The 24905-nt window shown below is 41.8% G+C and overlaps 1 protein-coding gene and 1 long non-coding RNA gene across 2 annotated transcripts in view; one reads left to right on the top strand and one right to left on the bottom strand.

The window, feature by feature from the left end:
* Positions 1-24905, top strand: part of LOC148971461 (uncharacterized) — a 64967-nt gene that overhangs the window by 27390 nt on the left and 12672 nt on the right. The gene's annotated exons all lie outside the window — the stretch shown is intronic.
* nmt1b (N-myristoyltransferase 1b) lies at positions 8953-12941 on the bottom strand. The gene is made up of 12 exons (XM_039691167.2): positions 12835-12941; positions 12610-12712; positions 12374-12518; positions 12180-12298; positions 11087-11178; positions 10885-11001; positions 10634-10804; positions 10420-10528; positions 9760-9930; positions 9498-9665; positions 9183-9320; positions 8953-9076 (listed from the first exon to the last, which is right to left on the bottom strand). The coding sequence occupies exons 1-12, from the start codon at positions 12885-12887 to the stop codon at positions 9056-9058; spliced, it is 1407 nt and encodes a 468-aa protein (XP_039547101.2). The 5' UTR covers positions 12888-12941; the 3' UTR covers positions 8953-9055.

Genomic DNA, 24905 nt, shown 5'->3' with positions numbered 1-24905 from the left:
AAGAGGTGCTGTGAGAGAACCTATAAGAGGTGCTATAGGTTCATGTGTATGAATGTGTAAATTCTCACAAGAGGTGCTGTGAGAGAACCTATAAGAGGTGCTATAGGTTCATGTGTATGAATGTGTAAATTCTCACAAGAGGTGCTGTGAGAGAACCTATAAGAGGTGCTATAGGTTCATGTGTATGAATGTGTAAATTCTCACAAGAGGTGCTGTGAGAGAACCTATAAGAGGTGCTATAGGTTCATGTGTATGAATGTGTAAATTCTCACAAGAGGTGCTGTGAGAGAACCTATAAGAGGTGCTATAGGTTCATGTGTATGAATGCGTAAATTCTCACAAGAGGTGCTGTGAGATTGCATGTATGCTAGAGTGAGAGCGCGCCGAGAGAAGTGTGTGTGTGTGTGTGTGTGTAAAGAGGGAGCGCGCGCTGGAGAAAAGTGTGTGTGGGAGCGCGCCGAGCAGAATTATGCTGCAGCTGCTGTAGAAGCGCGCCGGCTGGAAAAGTGCACAGAGTAGAAAAAACTGCAGAGAAGTAGAAATATATATATATGAGCTAATTGGAAAATAGATGAAAGACAAAAGTCAAGACAGTGAAGAAAAATACAGAAAAGCAAATATTGGAAGGCAAAGAATATTCAAAAAATTGGCTTTGTTGTTTGCTTGGACACTCACTAGAGCGTGAGCGCTGTGACCCTGAGGGAGAGACACAGCCTTAGGCAGAAAGATAAGAAGGTATCAAAGTGTTGAATGAGTGTGGTGAAAGTGTGTGAATGAAAACCCGGGTGTGTGAATGAATATACTAACAGAACTAACTAAATAACTAACTAAATAACTAAGTGTGTTTGGATTGAGGTAAAGAACTAAGGAGGGATATCTTTTTATTTTTAATCTTTTGACGCCTGAAGATAAGAACACATGTGGACCAGAGTGAGAGATCATTATGAGAAAGAGGATAGGAGAGTACAGAGATAAAGAGAGGACGAAGACAACTTTAAACAGGCATTAAAACTAACCAAAGTCATTAAGGATCACTCCTGGTTTGAAAATGAGTTTATAGATGACGAAGGGCAGAGACAGGAGTTAACAGACCAATGAAAAAATAGCTCTTTAAAAATTGACAAAGATCACAAATTTGAATCATCTTGAGCAAGAATGGCCCTTAATGGATTGGCGTGATGTGATTAAAAAAAAAATATATATATATATTAAAAATAAAAAAACAGAATACTCAGACCTAACAAGAACAAATTTAACCTTTTTAACCTGAAAAGAAATGCGTAGTACACTTGGTCTATGGGTTTGGGAGGAGCCACGATTTTGAGGAACATGCATATAGTGATTCCGGGGCCAGTACAGAGGGAAAATTACACAATCGTTAAAGTCAGATAGGGAGGAGAAATCAGACCAGCACTGGTGGATATTTTGACTAGTTTTGAGAAGCAACCCCAACCATACCAGTGGGTAGAAATTCATGGGAAAAAAAAAAAATGTAATGATGGACAAATAGAAGGGGTAGGAGAGGAGATGGGGAGAAAAATCTTAAACAAAGAAAAAAGAAACTTGATATTTATTTATTTAAACAATTAAATTCAGAAACATGCCATAAAGAGTAATTAAAAATTATGGGGAGACTATGAAGTGAAAATTTTAATACTTTTGCTTTTTCATCTATTTGGCCATTCTTCTGACTGCAGGAGCTGTGATCTGGACTGAGAAAAACAGCCTATTCTGAACAAATAATTCGGCTTTGTCTATTCATTGTTACAAGAAAAATAAAGAGTAAAAGTATGTGTGTGCGCGTCCAATGAACAGATTAGGACTGTTTGAAAAATAATGATATTCATTTATGATATTCATTCATAAAGAGAAACTAAAATTATGAAAGAACACTTGTTTCCCTCTCATATAGCACAAGTAAACGGTGACTGTGATCTGAGAAAGAGAGGCAGAAAGGAGGGGCTGCCTCTGACAGAGAGAGGAGGGGCTGCAAAAAGATAGTGAGACTGTGTGGGTGTGAGATGAAGGAAAGGAGGGAGACAGAGAAAGAGTTCAACTTTTCTAGTTCTGACTAGCTTATAAACCAGAAAGTGAGTACCATTTGAGAGATCTTATTTGTAACTGTCATCAGAGGACCTGTAATAGAGGAACTGCGTTTTTAAAATACCAGGGAAAGACTAATCAAATACCTTAATAAATGTCTGACCATCTTGGTGAAATCTAGTTAAGAACAGATGCAATCTGGGGTTTGTAAGGTAAAAAGGTGTGAAAAACACTGATAATTAAGATTAATGGGGCCGACAACTGTAGATATACCAGGATCAAAATATTAGTTTTGAAACACCAAGGCCATATGAAGAAAGCCTAAAGAGAAGAGAGACATCCAATGAAAGTTTGGCAAATATAATGAAGGATTTAGAGTAAGACACAGGGACTGATGAATGGATAAAGAAAGGGAAGCCCTGAGAAAAGAGCTGACAAAGATGTATTTCTGAAAGCAAAAGACAGACAATCAAAGGTTAACTCAAAAATTTGTAAATCAAAAATTTCTAATGATTGGTCACATACATTTTCAATTGGCCTAATTGGGTTTTATGAATTTAATTGTATCAATTGTGGCAACAGTCAAGTGTTCAAAAACAGTTTACAAAGAGATGAAGTAGGATTGGTGAATTCTGCTAATACAGTCAGAATTAAAAATAGGCTACTTTCAGAATTACTGAGAAAACACCAATAAAAATAATTGATAAGAAATTAACATGAAAAAAAACTACTAAAATTGAATAAATGTTAGTTGACCAGTCTATAGGGAAATTAAATTAATAAGCAGGCCTAACAAGGATTGATATGGTGGATTGTGCAAACTGGTGGCCATAAAAAATACTGGAGTATTCTACTTTGTATAAGTGGTTTGTGCAGTTCAAAAAAGAATAAGTGACAAAAAAAAAAAAATTATAGAAGTATCTGACATTTGGAGATATATAAAGTATATACAGAAAAAGAGAGGGACATGCTAGATGTGAGTATGATTGACCAGTTATAGTGTATAAAAACATGGCCTATGATGTTTGTATCTTGTTATCCCTGGGAGACAGTTTGAAATTTGATATATTGTAGAAATGTAGATTTTTGAATTGTGTTATTTTAAATAATACATTGATTGTGTTGAATGAGCAGGATTGGGTGACCAAGCTTAAAAAAAAAAAAAAAAACACTTTTAACAGACGTATACTGTATTGTATTTTATGCATTTTTACAGTAATGAGAGTAATTAATTTAATCCTAAAATGTTTGAGGGAGTAGGGATCGAAATAGCAAGTGATAAAAATACCATATAAGGCAATTCAGACGGACTGATAGGCTGCTATTTTCTGCATTCTGCAAAGAAGAACATGCTTGCTCTTTTCTGCAAAGAAGAACTTGCTTTATTAAAACCGCATGGGGAAACTGCTGTTATCAACCAGATGAGATTTCTGAAATTAAGGGACAATTGAAAGAGATGGTTGAAGAATTTATAAAGTTTGAATTTGATTAATGCGAATCTCTGAGTGTTCATTTTCCAGATGACACCAGTCAGCTTTTGGGGCATCTGCCTCGACATGAACAACAGCAACTAGACTGTGCAACAAGTGAGAGCAAGAAACATAAGGACACGGCTGCAGAGAAAAGAAGAGGCATTTGGTTGGTGGGCCTTCATCCTCCCTGAAAATATGAAGTTGAAACTTCTGAGGAGCTGGGATAGACAAAGACTGTGTTGATGGAGAAACAACCAAGAAAAAACATCCTCCCATTCTTCAAATGTGCCTCCTCCGTTACTTGGCCAAAAGCCAGGCTGAGCAGAGGCAGAGAGACTACAGCATCCAGTCCAACCACTGTGTCAGAACATGACGCCAGACACTTGAACGGGGACTGACAGATCAAATGCATCGGATGAGGAGAGAAACATGACAGCAGCCCAACCAGTTCAACTGATCCAAGCAGAAGGACTTCATCCTTTCCTAAGCAGGCACAGGTGATGCGTCTTAAATGATCACTACAGAGACCGCTTATAGTTTCATTGATTGGCCATATAAGTTGTATTTTGGTTATACACTGGTCCAGCAGCAGTTCTTTATGTTCTGTTAGGCTAACACTCTATTTGCTTTCTTTCCATAAACATCAGTCCAGCTGTAAGCATTTAATAATGCTAATAATATAATTAAAAGAAAAGAAGTCAAGTGCTTGCATGACTAAATAATTAATTAAAGCCGAGACTGGACTTAGCAGAGTGAGAGAATATTGGATTAATAATAATAACAACAAGAGTAAATCCAGCATTAGATTATTTAAGATTTTGTTAATTAAACAGAGAATGTTTGGGCTATGCTTTCAAGGTAGCTGGTATAAGCTTGAGTGATTGTGAGTTCTGTATTAAAAAAGGAGAGACAAAATGTGTCAAACAAAAATGTGGATGATAGAGCTATGATGCTGGTCACTCTATCTTGGTCAATAGTCATTTTTGAGAAGTAAAATAGTTACTACACAATTTATAAACACGTGATATCACAAATTTTGATATTACCGGGGATTGTACGATGTTGATATTGTGGGTCATGAATTTGAGATTATGATGAGATCTAAAGTAATTTAAAAGATTATGAGGAGAAATTAAATGAACAGATGCATGACAAATTAGATTAGATAAACTGATAATCGGTCTTTTAAACAGTTGACCTACCAGATAATTTGTTATATTATATATTAAAAAAGTGAGGTTTATGACAGAGGTGTTTAACACAATCAAATGGCAACTGATGTCGGCCAGCTGTGTTGTTCAAAGACGTGGACATTGTCACATGGGGAATGCTACACCACAATATTTAGTAGCTTTTGTCATCAGAGTTGTATTAACAATTTTGTATTAGTGATATTCGTACCTTGAAATTTAGGATAGATAATTGAATATAAAATTAAATCTATATCAGATAAGTCCAGAAGGCAGCAACACCCTCAACTTTAGATTGGACAAATGAGGTATTAAAGGAATTAAAATAATTACACTGGCAAACCTTTTTAATTTAAGATGTGCGTGGTTTTTTGACCATCGCACAAAGGGGGGAAGTGAGTAAAAATATAAAAAGAGAAAAAAAAAAGAAAGAAATTTGATGATAGATGATTTTAAAAGAAGATGGATGATAGCCAAATGCAATATTTCTAAACAACGTCAGAATTGGTGTTAGAATAGATTTGATTGCCATGGAAGGACTTATGATACCTCCATTACCACTACTAAACATCCTGATTCTTGATGCGCACAGACAGTTTTGATCACTGTGCAAGGGGGGAAATATTGAGAAAGATAAAAAGACAGGGATTTTGGTCCCCATACTTACAGACAAGGGTAGATGCATTTTCAAATGAATGTGAAATAATGTCAGAAAAGGAACAGCAACCCCAATAGGCTCTATTCCAGAAGGATCTTTCAACCATCTAGTGATGGATTGTTACAGCCAAGATGGAAACCATATGCTAGAGACGAGGCAGCAGCAGGACTTGAATTAATATTTGTATAGATAAAGCCAAATAAGAATATGGAATGGATTAATTACATATATTACAACCAGCAGAGATTTATTAATTACACGGATGAAGCACTCGAAGCTCTAGGAGAACAACTAAAAGACACAAGCAAAATGACCTGGCACAACAGACAAGCTCTGAATTGGCTCCTGGCAGAAAATGGAGGTGTGTGCGTAATGTTTGAAACTGACTGTTGTACCTTTATTCCTAAGCGGGCACAGCCCCGGATGGATCATTTACTAGGGACATGAAGAAGATAAAAGAATTAAGACCGGAAGTTGCTACCAATGCGGGGAGAGACAGGAGCTTTGCTTTGGGTATTGGCTTGACTCAATATTTGCATCCTGGAAAGACTGGCTCATTCAGGTGGGAATAATATTAGCAGTATCAGTTGGTGTTTTCTTTCTGTTGTTTTGTTGTGTTGTGCCTTTCCTCAGATCAATGCTGGCCAGTGCAGCTGCCAAACAAATGATCAATGTATCAGTGAGACCATCAGGAGTTGATATTGGATGTGTCAACGCAGAGATTCACCCAAGTGCCCCAGACCTGGATGAGCTGGACGAGTTTCTGTAAAGTAACTAACTGAGACCATATGGAAAGATGGTACCTTATTACTTTTTGATTTTTTACATTTTTACTCTGTTTATGGTTAGAGAGGGAGATAGCCCCACTGTGTATTTTGATTTTGGGGATAAAATTAGTTAGAACATTTAGTGCATGGGTAGAGTAGGCAGTTAGATAGAGGGGTTTTTCTACATTCCTTTGATTTTGTACAAGGGCTGTCTTTCCGGGAATATTTACGCTCATATAATCTGTTTCTATATAGCATGCTTATGTAATCCACAAGAAATATTTTTACTGTAATCACACCACTGGTCACAATTATAAGTATGTGAATGTAAGGGGATGTTAGAAGGTCTGAAACAGGTCATTGTCCGTGGTACGAGATAATGCAACCAGAAAAAATGAAAAGTCAAGAAAACTCACTTTATGTCACGGTATATACCACTTTTTGAGTATATTCATATATAATGTGTTATGAAACTAAAAGAATGAAGGAAAAGGATTAGAAGGAATGTAAGAAGAGATTAAAAGTAAGTTCTTACTTTAAAGAAATGATGCAGTATGAGGGATTGAGATGAAAATGTTTTCATTGTCATTGTTTTTTACATATATCAAATTTATACTCCTGAAAGTAGTATGTAGAAGTGCATTTAAAAGAAAAAAAAAAGAAAAAAGAAAAAAGAGAATGGTGATATTTTACATGGATGGAACATGTAGATGTGTGTAGTAGACAGAGGAACTATACGTAAAGCGCGGTCACCGATTGTCAAAGAAGGCAAGGGCAGACTCAACTGGTGGTTTAAAAACCCGCTGTCCGCTCCAACACCAGATAGCGCTCCAAGGCAACTTGAGCACCTCTGGCAACGATGGAGCAACCCAGATAGCACTCCAGGCCACCGGAAGCGCCTGCGAAGTTCCTCTGGCACCGTGGGACAAGATAAAGATTCAAAAATGCAGGGAAACACAAAGAAACATGCCCCTTAAGCTGATGATGTAAAAAGGAGGGTAGGATCTTTTACTCCACTCTAGTCAATGGAGGGTGGAGATGTTTGGTCCTGCTTCTCCTCCAGGGTGCACCTATGTGATGTGGGTTAGATTGGTAAAAGGTGAATGGTCTATATTGACCATATTGGTAGAAGGAGAGAAGACCGACTCATAAAGATGCATCCTGGGCACAATTATTGAGTGTGGGACTAGAGAAAGTCCCAAAGGGGGGCTATGTTGGAGAATTCTGCTTGTCCTATGTACATGTGAAAGAAAAGTGCTGTACATGTGAAAGAAGCATGCTGTGCATGTGAAAGAAGCGTGCATGTGATGTAATGCCAAGCAGAAAAAACTAGGGTCTTAGGGCACATGAGGACAGGGACGAGAGAGTGGAAAAGTACCCAAAAAACACTTGTAGCACAGATGCAGGTGTTGGGAGGCACTGGGAGAGAAACAGATTGTATACAATGTAACAATGTGCCACTGGGAAAAGTGTACTGAAACAAGGAGCCCATTGTGTAAAAAGAAATGATACGCATGCGCAAGGAAGTTTGCCCCAATTAAAAATAAAATGATAATGCAGGTGTTTTTAATCTGGGAGGAGTAATAAGGAGGAGCAAGGAGAGAAAAGATAACAATTTGAGCGCTAATTGGCTACCACAAGGTATAAGAAATGAGTGCAGACCATTGTAAGATCAGATGCCTGGCCGACATCTCACTTTGTTGAACTGCTCAATAAAGTTATTCTTCTGAGACCTGAAACCTCGACTCTGAAAGATTTTCTCTGAGAGCTGAACCAGACTTTGATGATTTGAGTTGGGACTGGAAATCTGCCACAACAATATCGAGTTCAGGGATGTTCACACTTATATTGCTGTTTGCTGTTTTTTTTTTATATAATAAATATATATGTAACAAAACCCTTGCATAGTTGAAACTAAGGAAGGACAATAACACTTTTCAGGCAACGATTCACACAGAGCGCTTGCTGAAGGCACAGAAATTAACGCTGATATGATTGAGAGGTGCTTTATAGTTTCCTGAATGATGACGTCACCCGCCTATGATGTTCCTTCGACTTCCAAACAGATGGAAATGGACAAATACTCTAAACGTTCTGATCAAATTTGACTTGTAATGTTGCCCGAATCACACACTGTTCCTTCGTTGGCCGGAAGAGAACTGGCCCCTGATTGACCCTGGTTTCTCCCAAGGTTTTTTTCTCCATTCTGTCCCTGATGTAGTTTTGGTTCCTTGCCACTGTTGCCTTGGCTTTTGGCTTGCTTAGTTGGGGACATTTAATATTCAATAATATTATTGATCTGTGTTGTATTATTTTCATGTTATCACTGGGAAGCTGCTTTGATACAATATGTATTGCAAGAAGCTCTATAAAAAATAAAGGTGATTTGACTTGACTTCCGTCTCGTCATTGGACTGATTCCATTCGTGCTTCATGACACAATCACTCAGGGGCGTTCCTACAGCGTTTCAATGCAGCTCGTGTTCCCCAATTTGTGGACTCATATGTTGTGTGACATAATCCAAACGCAACTTCATTTGTGTTTCGATTTTCCTTTTCTGTGTATGTAACTTGTTTATTTCTTTATAATATTGATAAAGTTCTCCATTATGTTTTTATGTTACACATACATTTTCATAGGTCTTAGTAACCCAGTTCTGTCATATAGTTTTATGGTTTTGTGTTTTTTTGGTATGCTCATTAGGGATACTGTTTTTCAAAGATGATTTTGTAAAAACCAAATAAGCATTACAGATCTTTATTGGCAAGGGTTTAAACAACATTTTCAGTGCTTGTTCAATAAATAAAAACATGGATGCAAATTTCAGATTGAGCAATTAAGATTTATTCATATATTGAGAAAAGTGTGCTATTTGAGTTTTGTGCTTATGTCATTTCACTGCACATTTGTGGCGCAAAACGTCATTACTTCAGCACAACACCCACCTAAAACATAGAATGCACAGTATTAGTAATTAAATCTATCACTTTTCCTTCAAACCTTCAAAAGAACGAAACGAAATTTCGAAACTATCACAGAATGTTTGATTACCTTGTCAGAGGATATTTCAGGGCATCTCCAGTTGTAGAGGTAATACTGCTTGTGTACCTCTCCCATTCTGAACTTAAGTGGCTCCAAAAAAGCTTTATTATCCATTACATCCATTGCAGAGAACACATCAAACCCCCTCTGAACAGACAAATGGACAGCATAATAAGTCAAGAGATCATAACTATACAATCAAAAGAAGCGTAATGACTCTATAGGTCAGGGTAGTTTGGTTGTGACAGATGGGCAGCAAATATCTTCATACGAGGCATAATCGATATATTCAGCTGTATTGTGTTGATATGCCCTTTGACTTACTGCTTTACAGATGATAAGGGTGTCCTCCATTAGCTGCAGCAGCGGGGTGGCTTTACTGATGCAGTAGAGAACACAGGCTGCTTTCAGGTCTTTATGCACAGGGTGGTTCAGAGCCGTAGAGGGAAGAGTGTAGAAACTCACCATGTCAGTTACTGTACCGGTCATGCTCTGGATACAGACATATGAGTGGCATTAATTCAGCACATGACAGCTACCGTAGATGTCTGAATGAGAACTGAAAGGTCCTTTTCATCATACTGACCTCCACAACATATGTGTCAATCACACCATCTTGAGGCAGAAGCCAGTGCTCAACATCCTCCAGGGTCAGAACAGGAGAGAGATGAAAAGCCTTTAGATGTTCTTTCAGAAGGGCCTGAACCACTTGAACATCCTGCACAGTCATGGGGCGAAGGCCAGTCGTTTTTGTTGTCTGTTGTGATAGAAAATAAGGAGAGAGATTATTAGTGTTGTTAAAAGATGTACATACTTTCTCTCATATCTTCAAAAGGACTCCAAACGAAGACAGTGCCACTATATTCATTTATTTATTTTAGAAACAAACCAATATGAACTTAAAATGAAAATGAAATAAACCTGCACAAAAGGTTTGAGATCTGCTCTAAATTAGCCGCAAATGTTTTTGTTTTTTTTTTTTTGCAGAGAGTTTGGGATTACTATGATTTTTGGAAAGATATTGATACTTCTATTCTTGTTAATCACTGTTTACACCTACTATGTGCCTTATCTAGTAATATATAGTCTATAGAGAAATTAATTTAAAATCATTCCAAATCATTGAAAACAATTAACTACTTTAAAAAATAATCACTGACATAATAAATCAATACTCAGTGACTATCAGAATTTTTTGCTATCAGAAACTCAGGAAAAAATTAGGGACTCAGTAGGGCAGTCTGACCTCAGGAAGCCGATTTAGCTTGAGGGCACGCTGCAGGGTCATGTTATGAGTGAGAGAGAAGAAATTCAGCTCAATCAGCTTGCGTGGGTTTAGCGATCTGTGCCAGTACCTTTTAACAACCATAAAGAATAACAGAACTTAGTTTTTAACAATACCACAAATAAAACAGCACAGGTCTGGGAGTGTAAGAGAAATATCCTGACAATTTTCATACCTGCAGGTTGCAATAGGCTTTGGTAGGACCGCACTGGTGCTGTAGACTGCTTGAGATATACCCTGCTGACGGACACGTCTGGTGATCTCCTTGATTAGGACTGGTGCCACTCTTTTTGAGCGAAGTTTTTTGTGCACGCACAGGAAGTTCACTTCCACCATCTTTAGCTCTCTGTGGAGCATCTTTGTCATTTGTATCAATCAAAATTATTTAAATAGTTTTAACCAACTGAAAAAAAATTCTTCACTTACATGTCAAATACTTTCATAGTAGCAGGAATGGCACTAATGAATCCCACTAGTTTTTGACTGGAGTTTACTCTGACTCCACAGTGCCACTGTGATTGCCCTCCAGGGGGGCATATAGCCCTCCAATAAGTGCAAAAACATAGAGAAATTTTATAATCAGTTGTTTGTGATCATATTGATGTAACCATTAAGAGATCAAACACACCAGAGCAAGAACTGTGGAGAGTAGTGCAGACGAAGTGTGTTGTCATCCTCCTCTGTGTAGTTTTCATTCAGCAAATCACAAAGTTCTCTCAGCTACAATTACATAGAGAAACATAAGGAGGAACCTAGTTACAGGGTTGAAGATAAATATCGTTTGTCTTTTACTACAGGTTCTGTTGTTCCCAACTAGTGCGTGCGCAGAATTGCAAAAAATGGAAAGCAGAAATGAAAAAATCAGGAAAGATGCTTTATAAAATGTAAGTTTTATCCTATCTGTGTGATGGTGTCTTCAGACTGCTTTCTCTTAAAACAGGTATTTTAAGCAGGAGGATGGACTATATCAAAGAGAACAAACACATAATAAACAGTACCCTTGAAAAAAAATAAATGTTCTTAATTATATTGAATGTGTACCTATAAGTCTTTTAAACTCTTTAAGAGTATATTTAAAAATATATATAATAATAATAAATAAAACTGTACTTGCAGAATAAATGACCACTTATAGGCCTACACTTTCAAATGTTTCTTAAAACACTTTAGACACTTTACACTTTTACTTAAAAAAAGGTCAGATGAAAAATTTTACTTTACAGTACCTTAAATACTTCTCACCTCATTTGTAAATATACTGTCACCATATTTCAAAGACACCAAGTAATTATGAAATTACATATAAAAGTGTACTAAAGTTCTTAAAGGGTAAGTTCACCCAAAAATGAAGATGAACCGAAGTCGCGGTTGGGAACAACATGAGGGTGAGTAATTACTGATAGAATGTAGAATAATAAATTTTCCATTAATTTTAAATAACCTGCAATCAGTTTCCGAAAACATTCAGTTTGCATATATTCCTTTAAAGTATATTACTTCCGTAATAATTACAGATATAATATATACATTAATAATGAATAATTAGTAAGTGTTTTGACAAGGGTAGTTATCATTTATTTACTTTCGGTAAGTTTTTTTTTTTTTTTTTTTTTTTTACTACATTAGAAAATTAATGAGTACTTGACATTTTATTAAAGTATAATTTCATCAAGGCATCTATATTTTAGTTCATCCATTTTAGTTCAAGTCCTTTCTCTTACCTGTTTCTGATTGTCCAGGTCCAGCGTGTCCCAAATGAATTCCTGTGGCAGTGAATACGACTCTTCTCGAACGCTGGGCATCTCTGTCTTAATGGGCCCATATGATGTCACTTTCTCATCTAAAAGAGAATGAATGACATTTGTTGAGATGCACACAGGTAAAGTGGTTTCTAGCTGTGCACTGTCCATCATACCTATCTTAGGGACTGGCTGGGTATCCCAAAAGCGGTATGTGTGCTTGTGAGCCTCCAGTAGACTTTTTGGAGGTCCCTGACCAAAAGAAAACAAGTGCAGGGCTTTTTGAATCTCCTGTTGCTTTTCCTCAGGAAGAGAGTCCAGCTGGAAACAAATTTGAAGTTATTTGAAACAGGTAAATAAACCCATACATCTCATAAAAAAATATACATATAGACAGACTAGTCTTAGTTACCATTTCGAAAGGGTCCTGTGGCCCCTCTTTAGCCCATGTTTGGTCCTTGTGTTTCTTTGTCTTCTTCTTCTTCTTGCCTTCAGCACCCTTGTTTTCCTCTAAACTGTTTAAAAGCAGTACATTTCAAAATTAAAAGAGAGAGAGAGAGAGAGAGAGAGAGAGAGAGAGAGAGAGAGAGAGAGAGAGAGAGAGAGAGAAATTACAATGAATAGATACAGCACTTACTGCTTGGCCATGAAAGTGTTTTCGGGCATTGGAGCAGCCAGTGAAGTGAACATTCAGCTCTGTAGTTGTGGATGTTTGTGCTATAGGAGCTTATCTTTATGTGCTGTTAGGGCAGGAGGGAGACACCCAGCCTTCATCATGAGTATCTACCAATCAGCTGCCCTCCACACCCACACACAATGATCACTTATCTTAGCGCAACACTTCAGGCTTGCTTTCAGAGCCACTAATAGTTTAAACTAAAAGTTTAAACCAGTAGACCATTTTTCTTGTGTTTTTCATCATAAAAAAATGCAATGATTTTAGTTTTTTGTAAACTAGGTTTAGTTTTCTATAATTTGCCAAGATGAGTAGCATGATACTGCAATTCCAGTGGCTGCAGTTCCAGGACTGCATTTCTAAAATTGTTGTATGTACTAGCAGTTCTATTTTATAGCGCTATCCATTCAACTCTCATACCAATTCACAAAATTAACGGAACGCAGAGCTGATATAAAAAATTGGATGACTAGTAATTTACTACAACTAAATTGTGAAAAAACATAGATTCTAATTATTGGACAAAAAATTTCCTCACGTGATTACCTAGAATACTGTCTAACACTTCATAGCTGCTCTAAGTCTTCGTCGTCATTTAGGAACCTGGGTGTGCTCTTTGATACCAATCTTTAATTTGAAAGTCACGTGTCTAGTATCTGTAAAACGTCTCGGTTACGTATGTAACCCTCGTTCCCTGAGTAGGGAACGGAGACGTTACGTCAGAAGTGACGGAGATTGGGGGTTTCGCATAGAAAGCCAATCCTCTTTGAGTATTTAAAAACGAGCCAATGGCATGCAATGCCTTGGGGCTGCGGAATTTTGCATAGCGTACTCCGCCCTACTCCGTGAGTATAAAAGGAGGAAGTGAACACAACCGCAGTATGTCTTCGCTGAGGAGCCAAGACTGAACTCGGCGTCTACCCAGCGATACAGCAGAAGTGGCAGGGAGACGTAACGAGGGTTACATACGTAACCGAGACGTTCCATTTCGTAGTCACTTCGAGTTACGTCAGAAGTGACGGAGATTGGGGGTCTGTGCCATCACGCCATCTTCAAGCTGTCTTCCAGTGCCCTGCGAAAGTCTGGACCCCTGCCTTACCTTTTTTTTTTTTTTTTGGGGATCCCACTTTGACACAGGATTACCAAGGTACACTGGTAAACATATCCCGGGAGGGACATGCTACCAGCTGCCAACCGAAGGGAGGACTTACGAATACACATATGGCCACATAGGAACGCATATGGAAACACTGGAGCACCAACCGCAGGTGGCTACTAAAATTCAACTCCAGGGGTGGCAGATGGCTTGCCAAGGGAAGACACATGCTCAGAGAGGCTTACAGTGGATGATACACATGAGACGGTTACCAAGGGGAACCGTACGCATGGAGGCACCTAGCCAGCATCCAGAGCAACAGCAGTGGTGCCCGCATCGTCGGTGCTTGAGGACTCAAGACTTCAATGGAAGAACTGAGGAGATATCGCACTTATCCAGTCCGGGGAGTGGAGTGGCGAGCAAGCGAAGACACCTGAGCGGATCCAGAACTGGCCGAACGAGTACGTGAGAGGATACCGGCTCAATTCGCAGATTATAGAATCTGGCGAAGGTGTTGGGTGTCGCCCAGCCTGCAGCTCTGCAGATGTCTGTTAGCGAGGCGCCATGCGCTAGAGCCCAAGAGGAGGCCACACTCCGAGTGGAATGGACCGTCACACCAAGGGGGCACGGCCGGCCTAGCTGCTGGTAAGACAAAGCGATGGCGTCCACTCTTTCAGTGGGACAGCCGTTGCTTTGAGAGAGCCCTTCCCTTCTGGCTTCCCCCTATGACAGACAAAGAGCTGGTCTGAGGTCCTGAAACACTGCGTTCTGTCGACATAGGTGCGGAGAGCACGTACCGGACAGAGCAGTGCCAAGGCTGGGTCTGCCTCCTCCAGGGGCAGCGCTTGCAGGTTCACCACCAGGTCCCGGAGGGGAGTGGTAGGAACCTTGGGCATATATCCAGGCCGGGGTCTCAGGAATACGTGAGAGTAAGCCGGCCCGAACTCCAGGCACACTTCGTCAACAGAGAGTGCGTGCAGGTCCTTTACTCTCCTGATGGAGACCAATGCAATCAGGGGTGCTGTCTACATAGGACAGGGCAAAAACTCACCGACTGCAAAGGCTCCAGGGGAGGCCTCTGCAGAGCACCCAGGTCTACTGAGAGGTCCCCAGAGGGCAGGAGGGGAGGGAGGCGGATTTAGCCCCCTCGCTCCCCTCAGGAACCTGATGACCAGGTCATGCTTCCCATTAACTTACCTTTCACTGCATCATGAGACGCGGCAATGGCCGCGACATAAATCCAAAGGGTGGAGGGCGACAGCCTACGCTCCAACCCCTCTTGCAGGAAGGAAGCACGACTCCGATCGAACATCTCCGGGGGTCTTCTCAGCGAGAAGAACACCAATTGACGAAGAGGTTCCACTTCAACGCATAAAGGTGTCTCGTGGACGACGCTCTTGCGGAAGTGATGGTTGCCGCCACCGCAGGTGGCAGCGAACTCAAACCTGCCTCGTCCCGTCCAGGAGCCACACGTGCAGCCTCCAAAGATCGGGACGAGGGTGCCACAGAGTGCCCCGTCTCTGAGAGAGTAGGTCCGGTCTCAGAGGAATAGGCCAAGGAGGTGCTGTCGCGAGGAGCATGAGTTCGGAGAACCACGTCTTGGTGGGCCAGTAGGGGGCTACCAGCAAGACCTGCTACTCGTCCTCCTTGATCTTGCACAACACCCGCCAGCGCATCCGAGCCGAGAGAGCCGCGGGTCAGAGAATAAACTGGGCGCTGTGGGACGAGTCCCGAGAGGCGAACAGGTCTATCTGTGCCTCCCCGAACTGGTCCCAAATCAGCTGGACCGACTGGGGATGGAGTCGCCATTCGCCGGAGATGGGACGGGCCCGGGACAGCTCGTCGGCTGCCCAGTTCCTGTCTCCAGGAATGTAACTGCACGAAGGGACCTCAGGTGCTTCTGACTCCATATCAAGAGGTGGCGGGCGAGCTGCGACAACCGGCGCGAGCGTAGACCCCCCCTGGTGGTTGATGTACGCTACCGCCGTAGTGTTGTCTGAGCGGACAAGCACATGCTGGCCCTTGAGCACGCTCGGAAGCGGTGCAGGGCGAGCCGTACTGCCAACAGCTCGAGGCAATTGATGTGCATGAGGCGCTGGGCTCCTGTCCAGGAACCGGCGGCTGCATGCCCATTGCACATGGCACCCCAACCCGTGGTAGACGCATCCGTGGAGACAACGAGATGCCTGGAAACTCGCTGAATAGGGACCCCTGTCCGTAAAAAGCTGAGGTTCGACCACGGGAAGAAGGTTCGGCGGCACGTCGGAGTCACTGGAACTCGGAGCGAAGCCACAGCTGAAGCGGTCTCATATGAACAAACCGAGCGGCGTACCGCGGATGCCATATGCCCCAGGAGCCCCTGAAATAGTTTCAGTGGAACCGCACTCTTGCCCTCGAACTGTCGAAGACAAGCCAGCAGTAAGTGCGCGCGCTCGTCCGTGAGCTGCGCGGACATGGCGACCGAGTCTATCTCCATGCCGAGAAAAGAGATCCTCTGCACGGGGCAAAGTTTGCTCTTTTCCCGGTTGACCCGAAGGCCCAGACGGGCTAGGTGCCGGAGCACCAGGTCTCTGTGTTCGCAAACCTGAGCTCGAGAGTGTGCTAGTATCAGCCAGTCGTCGAGATAGTTCAGGATGCGAACCCCGTGTTCGCGAAGGGGAACAAGGGCTGCCTCGACGATCTTCGTGAAGACGCGAGGGGACAGAGCTAACCCGAATGGGAGAACGGCGTACTGGTATGCCTGGCCCTCGAAGGCAAACCGAAGAAACGGTCTGTGTCGAGGGAGAATGGAGACATGGAAGTACGCGTCCTTCAGGTCGATCGCTGCAAACCAATCCTGATACCGAACACATTCGAAAATGCGTTTGGCCGTGAGCATTTTGGGCAGCCGACGAGCTGTCCCGGGTCCGCCCTTTCTCTGGCGAATGGCGACTCCATCCCCAGACGATCCAGCTGATTTTGGACCAGTTCGGGGAGGCACAGATAGATCTGTTCGCCTCCCGGGACTCATCCCACTGCGCCCAGTTTTATTCCCTGTCCGTGGGCACGCTCGGCACAGATGCACTGGCGCACAGCTGGCCGCGGGTCCCACGCAAGTTTGCGTTTCCCCCAGTGAGCCTTCTTCCACGGGTGTTGTGCAAGATCAAGGAGGATGAGGAGCAGGTCCTGCTGGTAGCCCCCTGTTGGCCCACCAAGACGTTGTTCTCGGAACTCATGCTCCTCGCGACAGCACCTCCTTGGCCTATTCCTCTGAGACAAGATCTACTCACTCAGAGACGGGGCACTCTGTGGCACCCTCGTCCCGATCGCTGGAGACTACACGTGTGGCTCCTGGATGGGACGAGGCAGGTTTGAGTTCGCTGCCACCTGCGGTGGCGGCAGCCATCCCTTCCGCTAGAGCGTCGTCCATGAGACACCTTTACGCGTTGAAGTGGAACCTCTTCGTCAACTGGTGCTCTTCTCTCGGAGAAGACCCCCGGAGATGTTCGATCGGTGTCGTGCTTCCTTCCTAGGCTGTCGCCCTCCACCCTTAAGGTTTACGTCGCGGCCATTGCTGCGTCTCATGATGCAGTGAAAGGTAAGTCTATGGGGAAGCATGACCTGGTCATCAGGTTCCTGAGGGGAGCGAGGAGGCTAAATCCGCCTCACCCTCCCCTCGTGCCCTCTTGGGACCTCTCAGTAGATCTAAGTGCTCTGCAGAGGCCTCCCCTGGAGCCTTTGCAATCGGTAGAGTTTAAGTCCTGTCCTATGTGACAGCACTCCTGGTTGCATTGGCCTCCGTCAAGAGGGTAAGGGACCTGCACGCATTCTCCGTTGACGAAGCGTGCCTGGAGTTCGGGCCGGGTTACTCTCATCCATCCACCGTAGTTCAACAGCGCCTAAATTTGCCGTCTCCAAATAGCGCAAAGGGTTGTGATCGGTGACCACAGCAAACTTTGAATAGATCAAATATTCTTTGAATTTTTCCATCACCGCCCATTTTAGGACAAGCATCTCAAGCTTGAAAGCACTGTAATTCTGATCGTTCTTTTCTGATCCACGAAGGCTGAAAAGGTTTGCTGAAATCTGGGTATGCAAGGACTGGTGAACACATTAAGCATCGCTTGAGTCTGTCAAGTGCAGTCTGGCACTCAGGTGTCCAGTTAAAAGGTTCCATCATCTTCCCTTTCACTCCCTTACCAACCAGAGCATGAAGTGGCCGGGCCAACTGAGCAAAACCAGGCACAAACCTCCTGTAATAACTCATGAATCCCAGGACTTGTCTCAACTCCCTGACATTTGTGGGTACAGGCCACGTTTCCAATGCCCGAGTTTTCTCTCCATCCACCTTTATTCCCTTGGAGGAAATTAAGTGACCCAGGAATTTCACTTCTGGTTTCAACAGGAAGCACTTGCTGGGTTTCAGCTTCAGTCCATGTTGTCTCAATCGGTTGAACACGATTTCCAGTCTTTGACAGTGACTATTAAAGTCCTTTGAAAATACAATAATGTCATCGAGATAGATGAGCAATATGTCAAACGTCAGATCACCAAGCACCACTCCCATCAGACGTTGAAAGGTTGCAGGAGCGTTGCAAAGTCCGAATGGCATCCTGGTCCATTCAAATAGACCAAAAGGAGTGGTGACAGCGGTCTTATCTCGGTCCTCCTTACTCATGGCCACCTGAAAATAGCCTGAAGTTAGGTCAAGTGTTGAGAACAGCTGCGCATTTCCCAAGGCATCAACTGACTCCTCGACACGTGGAAGGGGATAAGCGTCCTTGCAGGTCACTTTATTCAGCCTTCTGTAATCACAGCCAAACCTCACGCTGCCATCCTTCTTGATCACAATTACAGCTGGAGAAGCCCATGGACTGCAGCTTTCTCTGAGTATACCTTGAGACACCAAATCTCGAACATGTTTTTTCACTTCCTGAAATACCTGGGGTGGAATTCTGCGATGTCTTTGCTTAATGGGAGGAGCATCTCCTGTAGGGATGTTGTGTGTGACAGCTGTTGTATAACCAAAGTCGCATTCGTTCTTAGAAAACACGTCACTGTGCTTTGCCAGTAGGTCTCTGAGTTTTTCACGTTGAGTTTCTGTGAGGTCTTCAAGATTTGTTTGAACTGCAACAGGCAACTGCTCTGTGGTGCTTCTCTCCACTTTTACCTGATGTTGCTGCACAGCTTTAACATGCAGAGCACCCTCTTTCTCCTCAAACTCGACAAGCACTTTTGGGACGACGTTCTGTGGCTGCTATCCTACAGCGTGGCATGAGTTTTACAGCCCTCTCACTAAAATTCAACACTCTGACTGGGACTTTACCATCAGTTGCCTTGGCGAGCACACTAGCAATCAAAACACTCTTGGGTAAGCTAACTTCTGATGAGGCCTCAAACAACACAGTGCTGTGCTGTCGGACAACATTTCCAAGACACTACGCACCAGATGACTAATGAGTCAAAGTCCAAATTACAGCCTTTGCGGTCCAAACTTAACTAATAAGCATAGTGTGGAACATTATATAGAAACTGTGTCTATTCCTCGTTTAGTGAAGCCAAACAATAAATCTAGTGTAGGATCTAGCAAAAATCTTATTGTAATTAAACCAGAAAATCTAAATATCAGTGAACAAAAACAATTTCTAAAGCTAGGTCTCCTAAACATTAGATCGCTCACACCTAAGGCGGTTATTGTAAATGAAATGGTCACAGACAATAACTTCGATGTTCTGTGCCTTACTGAAACCTGGCTTAAACCAAATGAGTATTTCGGTCTAAACGAATCTACTCCGCCAGGATACTGTTATAAACATGAGCCTCGTCTGATCGGTCGTGGCAGCGGTGTTGCAACAATCTATGAAGATATTTTTAATATTACTCAGAAAACAGGTCACAGGTTTAATTCATTTGAAGTACTTGTGCTAAATGTTACGCTCTTAGATGTAAGAAGGAAATCCATATTATCTCTAGCCCTGGCTACTGTATATAGACCTCCAGGGCCATATGCTGAATTCCTAAAAGAGTTTGCAGACTTTCTCTCGGATCTATTGGTAAATGTCGATAAAGCAATAATTTCTGGAGATTTTAACATACACGTAGATAATACAAATGATGCTTTAGGGGCTGCTTTACAGACTTATTAAACTCCTTTGGGGTCAAACAAAACGTCAGTGGTCCCACTCATCGTCTAAATCATACACTAGATTTAATTATATCATATGGAACCGATCCAACTGATATAGATATTATACCGCAAAGCGATGATGTCACTGATCATTACATGGTGACTTGCATAATACGTACTGCTGAAATATGTCATGTTGCACCACGTTATAGACCAGGCAGAACAATCCTTCCAACCACTATAGATGGATTTTCAAATAGCTTACCTGATCTATCTAAGCTGCAAAGTGAACCCAAACAAACAGATAAATTAGAGGAAATGACTAGCAGTTTAAGCACCATTCTTACTAGTACATTAGATATTGGTGCGCCTATTAGATTAAAAAAGGTTCGAGAGAAAATTAAAGCACCATGGTACAACAGTGCTACGCATGCTATCAAGAGAGAAACTCGCAACTTAGAGCGTAAATGGAAACAAACTAATTTAGAGGTCTTTAGAATCGTGTGGAAAGACATATGTCACGTTATAAAAAGGCCCTAAAAACAGCCAGGGCTGAGCATCTCCGCAAACTAATCGAAAATAACCAAAATAATCCAAGGTTTTTATTTAACACCGTGGCTAGACTAACAAATAAACAGACATCAACAGAGCAAAATATACCGTTACAGTTTAGTAGTAATGATTTTATGAATTACTTCAATGCGAAAATAGAAAGCATCCGAAACAAAATTATAAATGTACAATCCGCTATGGTGTCTTATGATTCAGCTTCAATTATGGCCCCTCTAGAACAACTACACCGCTTTACAACGATAGGACAGGAGGAGCTAAATAAACTTATCAATGCATCTAAACCAACAACATGTTTATTAGATCCAATACCCACTAAACTACTGAAAGAACTATTACCTGTAGTGGAAGAGCCTCTCCTCAATATTATTAACTCGTCTTTATCTTTAGGTCATGTCCCGAAATACAAGCTGGCTGTAATAAAACCGCTCATTAAGAAACCGCAATTAGATCCAAATAACTTGGCAAATTACAGACCCATTTCAAATCTTACATTTATGTCCAAAATACTTGAAAAAGTAGTGTCCGCTCAATTGTGCTCTTTTTTGCAAGAAAATGATATCTATGAAAAATTCCAGTCAGGATTCAGACCACATCATAGTACAGAAACTGCGCTAGTTAAAATTACAAATGATTTACTTTTAGCTTCTGACCAAGGCGGTATCTCAATACTAGTCCTACTTGATCTTAGCGCTGCGTTCGACACTATAGATCATATAATACTCTTGGATCGACTACAAAACTTCACCGGTGTCCAGGGACAGGGATTAAGCTGGTTTAGATCGTACTTATCGGACGGTTCTCATTTTGTCTGTTTAAATGGGAAAAAATCAAAGATAACGTCAGTAGACTATGGAGTACCGCAAGGATCGGTTTTAGGCCCTCTGCTATTCTCAATATATATGCTGCCACTTGGTAATATTATAAGAAAACATGGAATTAATTTCCACTGTTACGCTGACGACACTCAATTATATATTTCATCACGACCAGATGAAAACACTAACTCATCTAAAATGACAGAGTGTCTCAAAGATATAAAATGCTGGATGACGCGTAATTTCCTGCTATTAAATTCAGATAAAACGGAGGTATTACTTATTGGTCCAAAAAACTACTCACAAAACCTCTCACAATACAACTTTAATATAGACGGATGTCCTGTTACTTTATCCACTACAGTAAAAGACCTGGGTGTTATACTAGACCGCAACTTGTCTTTCGAAGATCATATTTCATATGTTACAAGAACAGCCTTTTTCCACCTTAGAAACATTGCTAAGCTACGTAACATGCTATCTGTTTCTGATGCTGAAAAATTAGTTCATGCATTCATGACCTCGAGACTAGATTACTGTAATGCTTTATTAGCCGGTTGTCCTTGTTAAGGCAAAAATTCAATAAACAGACATCACTTCGTAAGAGACACTCTGAGTCAAATTAATAAAGGAAAAGGTTTATTATTCTTGCAAGAACAATAAGGCTCAGTCACCAACACAGATTACTGCGAAGTGGAGTGACGCCCAGAACACAGGCCGGGGTGAAGACTAAATAGCCCTCCCCAAGGTTATTTACTGCAAGCCGAGCCTTCTCTGTAAATTTCCACAAAGTTATAGGATTCATGATGCCAGGTTAGATTTACTAACCCCCTCAACCCCTCCCAGTCTAAGATGACCCCTGACCCGGCCGGTCCTCTGGTGCCTAGCTCCACTCTTGATAAGGGAGAACAATTAATACATGTGAGATTGAAATTTCCACAACATCCTGCATCCTCAATAAACAAGCTACAGTTAGTACAAAATGCAGCTGCTAGAGTTCTTACTAGGTCAAGAAAATATGATCATATAACACCGATTTTATCATCTCTACACTGGTTACCTATTAAGTTCCGCATCAACTACAAAATACTACTACTGACCTATAAAGCCCTAAATGGTTTAGCTCCTATGTACTTAACGGACCTTCTTTCGCCCTACAATCCACCGCGTTCCTTAAGATCACTAAATTCAAGGCTTCTGGTCATTCCTAGGATATCGAAGTCCAGTAAAGGAGGGAGGGCGTTCTCGCATTTAGCTCCACAACTCTGGAATGGCCTTCCCGATACGGTCCGAGCCTCTGACTCGCTGACACAGTTTAAAACTAGATTAAAGACGCTTCTCTTTAGTCAAGCATTCACATAATGCTTACCTTCTAGTCCTCTGTTATGCCATACGGAACCGTTTGCCACTGAAACTGCTTAACGCACCAGTGGGGCTCGACAGCCTTTTAGACAAACGGGTCGGCGCGTATGGTTGGGTAGCGGAGAGTTCAGGTTACGGAGAGTTTGTGAGTTATAACGGAAATTATTATGAACATCAGCTATGCTAATTATTTCCCATCTGCCTTTCTGCTGTTATCTCGGGACGCTTGTCCCGAGAAAAATGGCGTTCGTCAGGTCCAGTTTTGTGTCCAGCCTCTCACGGGGATTTCGGATGCCCCAACGCCTGTGATGAGACGACTCAACGCCTGTGATGAGACGACTCAACGCCTGCGATATGTTATGGCGCCGTTTGATTCATAAACAATATTTATATTTAATATTTATATTTAAACAATATGAATGTAAGCCAGAGGAGAACTGGCCCCCGACTGAGCCTGGGTTCTCCCAAGGTTTTTTCTCCATCCAATCTGATGGAGTTTGGTTCCTTGCCACTGTCGCCTTGCTTTTGGCTTGCTTTGAGCTTGCTCAGTTGGGGTTATTTAGTGTTTAGCAATGTTGTTGATCTGTGTTGTGCTACTTTCATGTTATCACTGTGAAGCTGCTTTGATACAATCTGTATTGTGAAAAGCGCTATATAAATAAATGTGACTTGACTTTACTTGACCTAACACCAACTGTTCTTTCAGCACACCATCAGCATCAGGAACTCTAGATGGATCCCGATTCTGGATGATGCTCAGCTTCTCCTGCAAGTCATAAGCGTAAGAGCGGATGGTTTCTCCAGGCATTTGTTTGCGGTCATAAAACTCTTTCAGTCTGCTGCCGATGGGAAGTTTGTCCCCATAAGTCTGATCCAAAGCATCATAAATCTCATCAACTGATTTCTCTCTTCCATTAAGCATAAACTTAATTGTCATTTTAGCTTCGTCTTTGAGGTACTGCTTAACAAACTCAATTTTGTCTTCTTCAGGAATTTTAATTACTTTAAAAGCGGACTTCATTGAGTTTATCCAATCCTTTACACTTGATTCACCAGGCCTGGAACGGCATCCGCTGAAGTCTGGAAGTTTACGGTCTCTTGGAATGTAAACAGTAGATGGAACTCTCTGAGCCACTGCCTGTTGATCGATGACAGCTCTAGCCAGTGAAAGCGCTTCTCTCTGTTCAGCTCTGGCCTGTGCCAACATGTCCGCCTGTTCACCGAACCTCCTTTCCATCTCATCAAACTGTCTTTTTAATTCTTCCATTTCAGCCATAGCGTTGTCTCAAAGACCAGAAACTTATACTTAAGTAGAATTCTTGCTAGTTTATCCTGTTCGTGACGCCAGTATGAGGCGGAGGGATATATGCCACCGCCTTGTGGGGGAAATATTTAACACTATGCTAAGGAAGACTGAGTGAGCAACAGGATCCTAGTCCCCCCACCCAATGCTTTTAGTCTTTGTACAACTGATATCCCTGTTGTGTGGAGTCTATCCTGCTGCAATGTGTAATGCTCAAGAGTCGGCAAGGTGGGCTTCAGGATTTACTCAATACACAGCAGCCACCTGAAGTGTGTTTATGTAGAAAACTCAGGAGTTAAACCTAGTTGACTGCAAGACCCGCCCGCCCCAGATCTATCAGGATAGGTAAGACGCCCCCACTCCTTAGCATAAATGAATCAAAATTAGCATAAACAGTTTTAGTTTAATAAACAAAAATAAACATTTATATTTGATGCACGAACTGAAATGATTCTGTTTGCTTAGTTTTCACAGGCAATGTAAAAAAACCAATTTCAGATGCAGATCAATCAAAGTGAAATAAAAATGTGAAAAATAATAAAGAGAGAAAAATCAACAAATGTTTCAGTTTCTGAACAATCAATTTTACTTGCTCCAAGTAGACTGAATCGTTTCACAGTTCACTCAATCTTTCAAATGAAGTTCACTTGGTTCACTTAGAGTTCACTTCAATTAGGCACAAAAATTCAAGATCCGATTCAAAAATGCAGGAAAGGAAAAAGTTATATTCAGTCCATTTATGAGTCCACGGTAGGGGTTTCACAACTACTGATTTTT

The sequence above is a fragment of the Pimephales promelas genome, chromosome 17 (assembly GCF_988280905.1).
Source record: "Pimephales promelas chromosome 17, fPimPro1.hap1.1, whole genome shotgun sequence".
Taxonomy (NCBI): domain Eukaryota; kingdom Metazoa; phylum Chordata; class Actinopteri; order Cypriniformes; family Leuciscidae; genus Pimephales; species Pimephales promelas.
The sequence above is the reverse complement of the archived record's forward strand: the minus strand, read 5'-3'. Positions and strand labels throughout refer to the sequence as shown.